The 13978-nt window shown below is 33.7% G+C and overlaps 1 protein-coding gene across 1 annotated transcript; it reads left to right on the forward strand.

Moving 5' to 3' along the window:
* The first annotated feature begins 910 nt into the window (after positions 1–910).
* On the forward strand, positions 911–13615 carry LOC113071163 (zinc transporter 2-like). Its single transcript, XM_026244541.1, has 8 exons — positions 911–1215; positions 5750–5958; positions 7086–7232; positions 7734–7887; positions 8325–8544; positions 9612–9717; positions 9921–10055; positions 10947–13615. The coding sequence occupies exons 1-8, from the start codon at positions 1136–1138 to the stop codon at positions 11090–11092; spliced, it is 1197 nt and encodes a 398-aa protein (XP_026100326.1). The 5' UTR covers positions 911–1135; the 3' UTR covers positions 11093–13615.
* Positions 13616–13978: the final 363 nt, after the last annotated feature.

Here is a 13978-nt window from a genome sequence, read left to right on the forward strand (position 1 = left end):
TCAAGTCCAACAAGCCTAATGATTCAATGAACCATTCATAAAGAACCATTTACTTCACTCCTGAATGAATCAGCCATTTGAACGAATCAAACGAATATATGACTCAATGACTTAATCATTAAGACATTTACTACCACCTACTGGCAGTTTTAGTTTATTATTTAGAGTATAATTGTATTGAATACATAATTTTAATATTTTCATAGTAATAATAATACAATTAATAAATTAAATTATTAAAGTTATAGTTCTCCCAACCAAAAATAACAATTCTGTAATCATTTACTCACATGGTCCAAAAGAGTATGTGTAATAGATTTTATCAAAATATTTCTTGCTGAACCTACTTTTTGGAATCTCTGTTTGATGCTTTGCACAGCAATGACTCTAAATTATCTTTTCAGAGTAATTTCTGCAAATTTGATGTGCGATTAATTAGATTAATTAATCACCACATCATGTAATTAATTGGATTACAAATTTTAATTACTAACCCAATATATAACCCTAATATAGCTATATATATATATATATATATATATATATATATATATATATATATATATATATATATATATATATATATATATATATATATATATATATATATATATACAAGCATGTACACCCCTTTGCACTGCAGCCAAAATCGCGCAGCATTCACTCCCAACAGTCGAAGACTTGACGAAGCTCGTCATATTTTTTTTATGTCATGGCGAGGTTGTTTGGTAGTTTCCCAGTGGCGAACGACTGGTGCTTGAATATTACATCTGTAATGATGACGTTGCTTTCATAGGCCTGCCTTTAGCTCATAAATATTAATAGCCGTGCCTTCACCATAGTAAGATTCGTAAACGAGTGGACTGGACTGCAGAATCTTCTGCACCAGATTCATTTGATCTCACCCACAGCCAAGTTTGCCGAATCCGCATACAGCATCGGAATTACTGACTGCAGGCTGGTTGACTCTTTTCTTTGGATCTGATGCAATGAGTGCTTTCACTCATTTCTTGAATCCTTCGAAGATGGCTTGGAAGAAATATTATTTTGCCGTCTAATTAAAACGCCCATTTGAATATTCGGGACGGTTTTTAGTAACTTGTTTTTTCCCTGGTCACTGAAGCTGCACAGGACCATGGATCCTCCACCGACTTCAGAGAAATCGCATCTTATCAACGAAAGTAATGCCAAAGTATACTCCTTAAAACTTAACAGGTAAAATTGCATTCAGCTGTTTTTTTTTATTTTGTTATTATTATTTTATTATAACTGTTAATTGAAATTTGGAGAAATGTTATTCGAAAATGCATGATCTGTAAATCTGTGCGCAATTAATGATCTGAATGATTAAAATGTATCTGTATGTGTAGCATTTTATGGAGAATACACCATTAATATTATTATTAATAATAATAATAATAAAATGACGATTTAAAATGGTTAGGTCTCATTGAGGATGTCGAAATCCTTTGGTATTCATACATAATAATATGACACTGTATTTCCAAAGCCATATGCGCCAATCTACCTCTCGAAAGCCACCCGTGTTTATTCTGAAAACTACACGTAATTAAAATTACGTTACACGTATTTGTCAAACATCCAGTACACGAGATGCTCATAGTTTAAATTTAAAAAATAAATCATTTCTGTGCTTGAATTCATTTTGGACAGTAGCATTTTTGAGCAATGGCCACAGGGAAGTTTAGTGAGCAGAAGAATGAGCGTAGTCTACATAGCATGGCTTCCATATGTGCTAAGCATTTCATTGTGTTTCCTTGAAGTCATAAAAAATAAAAATAAAAGAACATCATTGTTATCAAAATCTTCACAGCCTCTTTTTTTTTCCTTTAGCACGCCGGACTAAAATGATCCTAATGCAAGCAGGCGATAGAACAGTTTCAGCACCATGGACAGATTCACATGAGTTGTTAAAAAAGCAACAGTTCATTCAAACGCGTACTCAGAAATGATAACCCATGCATATTTAAAACATATTTAAACATTTAAACATTCATTTCAATATTATTCCTACTCCTAATTATAAGCAGCTTCCTGGAGAAAACACTTTTTTTTCGTCAGGGAAGAAACATGTTACTCGTGATTTAGGCTCATTATTGGGTATATACCTAAATAACAGATCAATTAGAGTAGCTACTAGGTAGGTAACAAAAATCATCATATGAATAATACGAAAATATGACACAAAACAAATGTGTTTTAAATGTAAGGTAAGATTTTCCTGTAAGGTGAATATTTAACACTCTTTGTTAAAAGTGTGACATAACACACACACACACACACAAAAACAAACAAAAAAAAAAGCTGTAAAAAGGAGCTTTTGCATTTTTGTGGAATGTAAGATGATGTAGAGGAACAGTACGATTAGCTATATTCTATTTAAAATGCTTAAGTTGAACATACTGTATGTTTAAAACTGTGCAATAAAAATTTGTAAAAGTCAAACTACAGTTGGCGATTGTGCAAATGTTATATTGCCTTAGAAATTATTTTCAAGTGTGCACTGAATTGCAATGAACAGCCTGCTGTTGGATTGTGTTCTTGAGTGAGAAATGGCGAGCGCTCAAGAAAATGAATTTAGATGGATGTAGCAGGCGATTTCTAAAGCTGCTGAAACAAATAAAGGATCACCTAGTTAGCTTGGAGACATGTTACATTAACAAAAACGGTAATTTCAAAACATAGTACACTGGTGATGGTAGATCAACAGGTCATCTGAACAAATATCGAAGGACATGGAACAAAGGCACCTGTGAAGTAGATGCTGTCCAGATAGGTGCTGTAATATTCTACCTATAAGTAGGTATTCTGTTTAATGCAATGTTTTCTCGAACTGAAAATATGCCGCGCTTACAAAATTGTCTTTAAGAGATAAGAAAAAATAGGAAATTGACTCGCTATATGTGATAAATGTTCGCTATTTTTAACTATTATTATTATAGCAATCCTCCGGGTATAATGTTAAAAACATTTATTTAAATAAAGATTTTGAACGTTATTCTTTAGAAGAAAGAAAAAGGCTTCGCAGTCTTAAAATACTGTTATATCAATTACAGAAAATCACAGCACAACACTTTGCACACTTGTCTTGATCCAGTGACGTGTATAAGTCCTCATGGCCCTGATTTCATGCTCTGCTGCATTTCCACAGGATCGACAGCATGTTTCAGCCTAAAACCTTCTGCCAAACTCCACATTCACTTTGTCCTACAAAATATCATTTTATAAGTAATTGTGTTAGATTGGAGGAGGTACTTTGTCTTATTATAATATACTATAAGTGCTATTAAACCTGCCAGGCGTGGTTGCCAGACATTCATTGTTTCAATTTAATTTTGAAAATTTTGTTTTATTTTTTTGTTTTAATTTTGTTTCATAATTTCAATTATATAATAATTATAAAATACGGCGACGTTTCAAGCAGCAATTTGTGCCAGCTGTCCCGACAAAAAATGTTAAAGGTTACTAATCTATTTTAGAAATATCGAAATATCAACAATTATTGGTTGTCAACCAATATCATAATAATACATTAGAAAACAATAATACATTATAAATAATACATTAGAAATTTATATTAACAAAGTAAACCCAAAGCACCATGCACATTGGCAAAACTAAATAGGCTAACTCATAAAATGTTACAAAAATAAATAAACAAACTATTGTATATAAATAAAAAATAAGAACAAACATAACTTAATGTAGCCTATATGCTAATCAATGTGATTATTCTATGATCTGTAAAATATGAGGTGGCTTGTGTTTTTACTTGCAAAAACCCAATTTCACAAGATTTTACTATTATTATTGTTTACAAAACCCACATTTTTAGTGTCAGTTATTTTGAAACTGTCAAGATACATTCAGGTTAACTGATTTTTTATATATCCTTTTCTAAACTGGGAACCTAAGAAAAGCTTTCATTTGATTACGGTGTGCCCATTCACATTTCACATGCAATTTAATCTTCACGCAGTGAGACGCACTCCTCAAGCACAATTATATTAGACCTATTATTATTTAAAAAATAATAAAAGCTGCAAATTCATAACAAAATTGCATAGTGTCAGGAGATCAGAAAATAATATGATTTGTATGTATGTATGCTTAATGGTATATATGGCTCATTAAAACACACACACACACACACACACACAAAAAAAAACACTGTGTATCATGTCTGTGTCCCGGTGGGGTGATTAAACAGACGCCGTATTCCAGTCGACTGCCTCCTTTAAAAGCAGCAGCGCTCGCGCGCGCCTGATGCAGTACTCTGGTTATCTCATGCGCGCCGAGATTGCGCTTTCCGCCCCATTAGCCCCATCATAGCGTCTCTCTCATCAACACACAAGACAGAAGGTGCAAAAACGACCATGTCAGCAGATTTAAACTCGGGGGTCCTCTAGGTGCTCATGGCATTTGTATTTACCCACAGTATTTTTTCCCTACAAAGCCCTTCTACATATGATCCACTGTCCACTGTTGTTTTTAACAGAAAATAATGCAAGGAGCTCCTAATCATGACTTAATAAGTTGGAAATAGGAAGTTTCAGATAGCACATGAAGACAGCAGAGAAGCTCTCTCGCTCAACACAGTGGAGTGAATCGTTTTGTTAACTTTGTGGTTTATTATTTTGAGTCATGTGGGATGTGGTAACACACATCCCTCTCACATTATATTACTTTACAGATCTATCGCTTTTACCGCTCAGAAATATTCAGCAATCATGCAGCAGGTATCAGAAGATCTGCACTCCGGTGCAGTTTGCCTCACACTCACTGATCTATATATAAATGAACTGCTCTCTTGCCCAACTCTTCCAACCGAGCCAGAGACTGTTAAACAGAACGATCACACTAATCAAACGAACCAGGATTTGGGGGTCAAATGCGCTCCAGCACTGTTAAGATTGCCTAGTGTGAGCTCGCCCTTATTATTCTCCTGCATCCCAGACACACGAATCTCTACCCGCACATCAAGTGTTACGGGCCGCACTCTGCTGCGATGGTTCCCGCGAACGTCCAGGTCTCTAATAGAAAGGTGCCTGTTATAATGTTATGATTGAGGCTCTGGACTATGAGCATAACTTGTTTTTCTATAAATACTTTCTATAAAACAAACTATAAAATATTTATATAAAAATGTTAATGTACTGGCAGTGACAAGTAGCTTGTTTTATTTTTCATTTAATCACATTAATGTTATAAGTTGAGATTTAGGCTACAATAAATATTTTAACTCCTACTATGTAAAAGGAACATTGCTGTAAAAAACACTTTATTTGTTTAAAGTGTTTGCAAACCAAATGTTATTACACTTTTGTTCATATAGCAATAAGCCCAATACACAATACACTACTTTTTAATGCATTATTAGTTATGTGAATAACAATCTGATTAATTGCAATTAATCGCAGACAATAATGCGATTAATCGTGATTTAGAAAAATGTAATCATTGCCCAGCACTAATGTATATAGTATGGCTGAGCTGGTGAGTTTTGACTGGTAGTTCATGCATTTAACTATAGGAGCCTATCCCAGTTTTTCAGGCCACAGGCGATTTACATGATCTGATGTTGTAAAATTTGCATCTTTTATTCCTTGCATAACTCCCTGATATGCTAGCAACTAGAACGGTTGGTATCTTTTTGTTGGCCGATTTACATGTAAGAGTTGTAAGAAATTAAAATGGTGCGACTACACACCATGCGTTGTTCTTACAGTGAATTCTCAGGTTCCAAAGAAAGTTGTCCAAACTTGCTTTTGGGAAATGGCGACATGGCTGGTGCTATCGAGCTGAAGAGGCCCATTGGAACTCATTGCCATGGAAAAAAAGCAGCATTCATCGAGAGCCATGAGAAACTCATAGCAAAGAAGAAACTGTTCATCGCCTCCATAGTCTGTCTGGTTTTCATGATCGGAGAAGTTATAGGTAAGAACTGGGCCTTTTTGGAAAAAGTATGGGGTTTACTAATATGATGAAGCCAGAATATTTGAATAATTACCATAAATGTAACATTACTTCTCATAAATATAATATACTACATTAAAAGCAAATCAAAGTTATGGCAATGTTTTACCATTGAGTAGTTCACCCAAAAATGAAAATCAGCTGCAAATGTATTCACCCTAAAGCCTTCCAAATGTAGATGACTGTTTCTTCATCTGAACAGATTTGGAGAAATTTAGCATTTCATCACTTACCCAATGAATCCCCTGCAGTGAATTGGTGCAGACAGAATGTGTTCAAACAGCTGACATAAACATCACAATAATCCACAAGTGATCCACACAACTCTGCTTTCTCTATTGCTTTCTTCAGAGACAAAGTTGTCTCATCTGAATCAGGAAATATGCACAGATCAAGCACCTTCTACAAATAAAAACAGTACTGTTTATAAAAATGTTAATGCAAAGCATTTATTTTGCTTTGTCCTTGAGTGCCAAAGTTGTTCTCTTCACAATAAATGCTCGGATTGCATTTCACAATCAAGTAAATGATGATGGATTAAGCAATTTGCCATTGTAGCACAAAATTACTTGTCCAGTCCTTGACTCATCTATTAAATGTGATAACCAGGCTTTTCTGTTTTGTTCAGCCTGTACAGCACTTTTTATTCAAGTCAGCATTCACAATCCAAGTACACTTTAAAATAATTAGTCACTCTTTCTTTTAAACTACAAATGATTTATGCTGTGTCAGCTTTCTTCAAATTGTGGATTATAACAGCAGATTATCTCTTGTCTAAACTCTAAAAAAAATAAAGATTATTGCCATCGATGGTTCCACGAAGAACCTTTAACATCCATGTATTCTTTAATGGTATCAAATGCTCAAATGGTTCTTTATAGGGGAAAAGGGTTTTTTTTATGTTCTCCACACGAAGTAAGAATGGTTCTTTTAAGAGCTGTTCACTGAAAGCTTCTTTGGGGATCCCAAAAATAGTTCTTTTTTGGCATCAGTGTGAAAGCTCCCATATGTACTGTAACCTTTGTTTTTAAGAGTGTATATCTCTAATAGTTGCTTATTTCTTATTCTCTGCTGTTCTTGTGATGCAGGTGGTTATCTAGCACATAGCCTGGCCATTATGACTGATGCAGCCCACCTTCTGACTGATTTTGGCAGCATGATGGTCAGTCTTTTTTCCTTGTGGATCTCCTCAAGACCACCAACCAAGATAATGACCTTTGGCTGGCACCGATCAGGTAAGTCCATCCCAGACTTCCCACCTCAATCTTATCAAATAACATGTGGCATATCTTGTTGATGCTGAAAATGTGAAATCTAAATCATGCATATAAATGAAATAAATATTTTGCACAGAAATTTTATAGAAATATATTTTTTTCAAATAATTTTTTTTTTTTGCTCACCTTCATGTTGTTCCATATCCATATGCTGTTGTTTTCCATGCATAAATCCATGCAGAAGTATAATTTAATTACATCACTTTTTTCCATACAACAGTAGTTTATAGTGAACACATTTGTTTGTCAAACCCCAGAATAAGCATTAAAATACATAATTACATTATTGTTGTGCTATATTCTACATCTTCTGAAGTTATAGGAAAGCTTTTGATAAGAAGCAGACTGAACGTAAAGTCATTGTTAACATGTAAACTATTCCTTTAAAGCAGATTTTAAGACTTTGCTACATCCAGCTGTGATGTCAAACCATATTTGTCTCAAATGAACATCTCACAGAGATTCTGGGAGCCCTGATATCTGTGATGTCCATCTGGATCGTGACTGGGGTGTTGGTGTACCTTGCCATTGAGAGGATAGTAAAAAATGATTATGAAATTGAAGGCCATGTGATGCTCATCACCTCAGGTTGTGCCGTCGTGGTCAACATCATGTACGTAGACGAACGCTGGAATTATAAGAAGCTAAAGTTGTAATAGTTTAGGTATGATTATGTTGGCTTGACAAGTCTACTATTTAAGTTGCTGCTGCTGCTTCTTCTGAGACCAATTTTAGCAACAGACTAAAACATGCTAGCGATATGCTAAACAAATCATGCTTCAAACAGGTTTGCAACATAATATAGACTTTCTCTGAGAAAAACCTTCAAACCCCAAGCAAAGTTTATTTAAAACAAGGCTTTGTCAATCCAGCATCAAAATATGTTATCAAACTTTAATCTAGTTTTTATATAAAATCCAATTTATTAGAAATACAGTCAAAATTCAGAGATTTAATTAGCAATTTTGGAATGTACAGACGCTTTAACAATAAAAACTAGAATTTCGATACATTTATATGCTTTTGTGTGCATTATTATTTCTATTTTAGAATGGCCTATATTCTACACCATTCCACGACCTTCCACAGTCATGGTTCAGGCTACCACAAGATTGATGAGAATGGGATGAGCCCTGTGGGCCATGGCCACTCCCACAGCCTCCTGGGTAATCATGGGAACACCAGTGTCAGAGCTGCATTTATTCATGTTTTGGGGGATCTCTTACAGAGCTTTGGAGTGATGGTGGCCGCCATCATAATCTACTTCAGGGTAAATGAACACTACTATAAAGAATCATCCTAAAAAAATTATCTAGTCTCTTTTAAGCCCTTAAAACCCAATATAAAATGAAATTTAGTCCAATTAACTTCCATTTACCAATGAATCAGAATAACTTGTGTAAATAATGGATGTAAAAAGTTGTTTCGTTTGGAGGCAATACATACATTTTTCTTTTAGATTATTGTTCACTGATGAATCATGAACAATAAGAGTAATTTCTAAAGGCAAATAAGGTCAATTGTATAGTTTTAGAAAAATCTTATTTAATGGTATGCAAATAGTTTATGAAAGATATGAATATTAACTGTATATTTATGGTGGTGGGTGAGGAGATACTCCCTGACAATGTAAAACACTTTGAGTGCCTATAGAAAAGCACTATATAAATGTAAGGAATTATTATTATTATTTTTATTTATTATTTTGAGAAAGAAAATACATTCTAAACTAATTATTTACACTCCTGTTTAAAAGTCAGTAAGTCATTACTTTATTTAGCAGAATGCATTAAATACGTTAAAGTCTTTAATATAAAAATAAAATACTTAATTTCTGTTCTTTTGAACATTTCAGTCCATAAAAAATATACAGCAGGCAGCAGCATAACTGTTTTCAATGTTGATAATAAGAAATTGAGCGCCACATTTCTAAAGAATCATGAGACACTGGATATTCAACTTTAGCATTACAGGAATAAATTCTATAATAAAGTAGAAAACTGTTATTTTGAATTGTAATAATATTTCACAATATTGCTCTTTTACTGTATTTTGGATGAAATAAATGCAGCCTCTAAAAAAATCTTACTGACCCCCAACTTTTGAACAGCAGTGTATATATATAGCCTGCCCTTTCTTTTAGATTATTTATTTATTGAAATCAATTTACATTATCTTATAAAGGGAGACGAATCTGAATTCTTCCATGACTCTAAAAGCACCTAAGTGGAGGATGTTTCTTCTGACATCTGTAATCTAATTCAATTTGGCACTTTGCAAAGAACCATCTGATTTGGTTCTTTAATGCATCAGTAACTCCTATTCTCTCTCACGCAGCCAGAATACAAAGTAGCCGATCCCATTTGCACTTTCCTTTTCTCTGTGTTCGTCCTGGGCACTACCATCACCATCCTGAGAGATGTCTTCCGCATTCTCATGGAGGGTAAATTTGCACATCTAATAATTAAATTACAGTTACCTTATTCTTAATTACATAATGTATGCATGTATTGTTACATAATACATGTGGTTTAACATTCTCTATTGAAAGGTGATGATACTTGTCACCTTTTAATGCAAGCTATGGATTTCTCAGACTGTTTTGCCTCTGTCCTTGTAAATTCAGTGTCATTTGTCTGTGTTCAGGGGCCCCCAAAGCAATAGAGTTTAATTCAGTGAAGGAGGTGCTGCTATCTCTGAAAGCAGTGAAGGCCTTGCACAGCCTGCATCTATGGGCTCTCACCATTGGCCAGAGTCTGCTGTCTGTTCACATAGCTATTGGTAAGTCCATTTAATAACATTTGCTTCACAGTACAATTATAGTGTTACAGTTCTTTTACTGTTCATTGGTAGTCTTCTTTATGCAAATTATTAATTTAGGTTATCTAAATGTATTATTATTTTTATTTATTTATTGATAAGGATATTAAATGCTATGTTAAAGGTGTCCTTTTAGTGCCGCGTGTCCAAAACACTTACTGAATTAATTCATGGACATTTTATTTGGTACATTATTTTATTATATGAAGTGTGAAATAAAACACAATTCTTTTAAAAAATTTGTATTATATATTTATTATATATTTTTAAAATATATTTATAACAAATAATTATTATTCAAATATTTTTTCTGTGAATATTAGTAGAATATAAATGTGTTTAACCCCCCACTTATGACCATTACATTCTATATGGGTTAAATAACATGAATTCTATCTAGATTTTGCTTTACTTTTACAGTCATATTTATGTAGGAGTAGAATATAAATAATGAGGTCTTTTTGACCCTGTGGTTCAAATGGATTTTAATATTCATCTGTTTGATTATTATTATTTGTGGTTCGTTATATTTGCCTCAAGGTCAGTATTTCAAAATTAGTTTACACAGATCACAAAATTATACAATATTTTCTATATTTCTTCATAAACATGACCCAACGATCAAGTCCTGAAAGCTGACAAAGAGAATCCAATCAAACAAATGAGACCTGGGAATGACCCTAAATCATTTTGCATTTCAATACTAATATGATACAAATACTATTATACTAGTTTAATATTACTAGTGACATATTATACTAATACTAATATCTGCATACTAATATGACATAAATATATGAACATTGAAGCTCAGCATCATCTATTTAGATAACCATTTTTGTTTCTCCCAAGAGGAGAACGCTGACCCTCATAGTGTCTTAAAGGAAGCCACTGAACTCCTTCAGACCAAATTTGGGTTTTACAGCACAACCATTCAAGTGGAACCTTATTGTGAGGACATGATCCACTGCGGCCAGTGCCAGGACCCTATGGACTGAGTTGTCCAAGTGCCCCGGTGAGAGGAGGATGCCTGTATAAAATGTATGCACACATATTAAGCTTCATTGAGGGTCCAAGCCAGAAATGGAAACACTGTGCAAATGTATCATCTACATATCATAACGAATATGTACATGCCAAATGCATTTCTGTCGATTACCAAAAAAAAAGAAAAAGAAAAAAGGTTTCACACTGTGCCATCTTAAAAGTGCATCTTCAGCATCAAAAATGCATCGGTTTATAGAAGGAATAGCTTTTAAATGGTGATGTTAATCTTAACATACTGTATGCAGAGATAAACTGAACTGAGTGGCAGCACATAAATATGAGGCCTGGAGGCATCACTGTGAGCCTTTTTATTGTGACTTTGCTTTAAGTTTTGCTTGGCCGGTTGGCATCGTACATTACAGCAGAAGTGTACTGTAATTGCCTGTCCGTGGTCTTGGGACAGTAAAAGATGGGTATTGATGTGACTTCCTTAAAAACAATTAGATGGGGTTTATTATGCCCCAGCCAGCCTTGCGTCTGCTGTCAGCATGGTTCTCTAATCAATGTGAATGTCCACCAAACTGCGGCATGATGTTGTAAGGCTTAAAAAGAGATTATGCTCAAGTGTAATTATGGATTTTGTTGGCAATCTCTTACTAATGTCTTGTCTCATGGTACAATACTATTTGCAAAAGCAGGCAAGTGATTATCTCTCTTCTTCTTCACTGGCTGCGATATTGAAGGTGCTGTTGTGGTTTTCATGTGGCTTTTAAACAACAGTGGAAATAAATAGCTAATGAGGGAAACAACTAAGAGTGATATTAAAGGTGAAGTGTGTAATTTGAAATGCTTTATCCCAGTTTCATGTGCAGAAATTAGCATAAGTAAAATATTGTAGGCTAATATCCCAAAAAAATCAGGACTATCTGTGATAAGCTGTTTAGCAGGGATTTGGTAATGTTCAAAATAACATACTACTATTACTGCAGTATATACTCTACCATTCAAAAGTTTTAGATTTTTTTTTATCTACTTTTTGTTCAGCAAGATTGCATCAAATTGATTAAAAGGGACCAAATAGTTTTTTTCAATCCTGATACATACATACACACACATGTAAATTGCAGCTTTGGTGAACATCAGAAACTTCTATCAAAAACATTACAAAATTCTATCAAACCCCAAATTTTCTTTACGCAGTATGCAAATATCGGTTTACAGTATAGCTGACCATATGTGGATAATACTTGAGTATCAGACTGTCAAAATTAATATAAAATGCAATTTTATACCATTCGTAGATGGAAGTGGAAGCCACTTGTTGATTTATACATACAGTGTAGTGCTAACATACAAAAAAAATTCTGTATGTATAGAATATCTTCATGTAGTACATTTGCAAATGTCCAGTATACAACAGAGCACTGCAGTTTCCCAGCGTTCCATCCAATGTGATGAACAAACTGGTAGCAATATAAACTATCATTTTTATAATTCCCTTTTGCCTCATTACTTGAAGAACCTGTTGAAAGTAAAGACATTTTTACATACCAATTAATTAAAGCCTAGAATATACAGTGCATACTGCAAAGTAGTATTAAATATTCCATTCTAAACATATAGCCAAGCTTAAACAACAACACAAAAGGAGTGGAAGAAAAAAACGTGTTTGGAAGCAATCATTAATTTTGCAGTCACAATAGCCAGTGTTAGTACTGGCACAGAAATTACACACTTCACTTTGCTGGGATGCTGTTGTGGGTCACTCTTGTTTGTCAAAGTCAAGCATGCTATATTCAACAGCAACCCACCCTCCATACATTCTTGTCTTCAGGATCTGTCCAGCTGTGGTCTGCAATGAGGTATAGGAAAATGGTTTAGCCTCTGCACACACACGTTTTGCACAGAATTTCCATCTCTGATCTCGCCACACTGCCCCAATGACTCTATGACATTCCAGCAAGTGGTGCAACATTTCTCATATCTCTGCAGTTCAAAACTGAGGTCATGGCAGCAACAAACTGTACAGTAATGAAGCACATTACTTCTGAATGTCTTTTAAGAGCCCGTAAATGTGCACTAATGTTCATTTACACTACATGTGAACATTTTTTTATGAATAAAACACTGAATATGATTTTAGACCAATAAACTGACTGATAATTTTTGTGTTTTAAAGCTTGTGTGTACTTATAAAATGTAACTGTGATCTGTTGTGGCATTGTGAAAGAGTTTTAAGGCTTTGCTTGCATGATTTCTCTCTTTTTTTTTTTAAGTGACAGTCAATCATTCATAAATTATCAACCCAAGGACCTCCCAATCTCACTCAAATTTCATTAAATTCTATATTTTGTCTATTTGTTTTGATAAAATGGATCTATATTTTAAATGTGAATATCACAGCCATTTATAAAACAGAGAGAGTGAACGAAATGATATTATGAAAGGACCAGAGCATAAGTAGTATATTTTTGATAATGTTGGGGTTGATGTGCCAAAACTGCATTAAAAATTTTACTTTTACAAGGACCACGGTGACGGTTTACTGTGATTAAGAGAGTTATTTCTGTTATGCTGGACATTTAACCATTTCTATGAAAGGGATTAGGAACCTTTCATATATATATATATATATATATATATATATATATATATATATATATATATATATATATATATATATATATATATATATATATATATATATATATATATATATATATATATATATTTAAAACACATGTACAAAAAATGTACTGCATAACAGGAATAGCTGATTTGAAATGTTTTTAATCTGAATGTTGTTACAGGAACAACAAAAGGTTTTAATCCAGGAAAATGTCTTCCTACTTACATTTTTAAACATCTAAGGTTGTATAGCTCATCTAACCTTACAT

Source organism: Carassius auratus, unplaced genomic scaffold (genome assembly GCF_003368295.1).
Source record: "Carassius auratus strain Wakin unplaced genomic scaffold, ASM336829v1 scaf_tig00006227, whole genome shotgun sequence".
Taxonomy (NCBI): Eukaryota; Metazoa; Chordata; class Actinopteri; order Cypriniformes; family Cyprinidae; genus Carassius; species Carassius auratus.

Coding starts and splice junctions, on each gene's coding strand:
- LOC113071163 (XM_026244541.1), top strand. CDS start 1,136: ATGGATCCTCCACCGACTTCAGAGAAATCGCATCTTATCAACGAAAGT. Junction 9,718..9,920: donor CTTCCGCATTCTCATGGAGG/GTAAATTTGCAC, acceptor GTCTGTGTTCAG/GGGCCCCCAAAGCAATAGAG. Junction 10,056..10,946: donor GTCTGTTCACATAGCTATTG/GTAAGTCCATTT, acceptor GTTTCTCCCAAG/AGGAGAACGCTGACCCTCAT.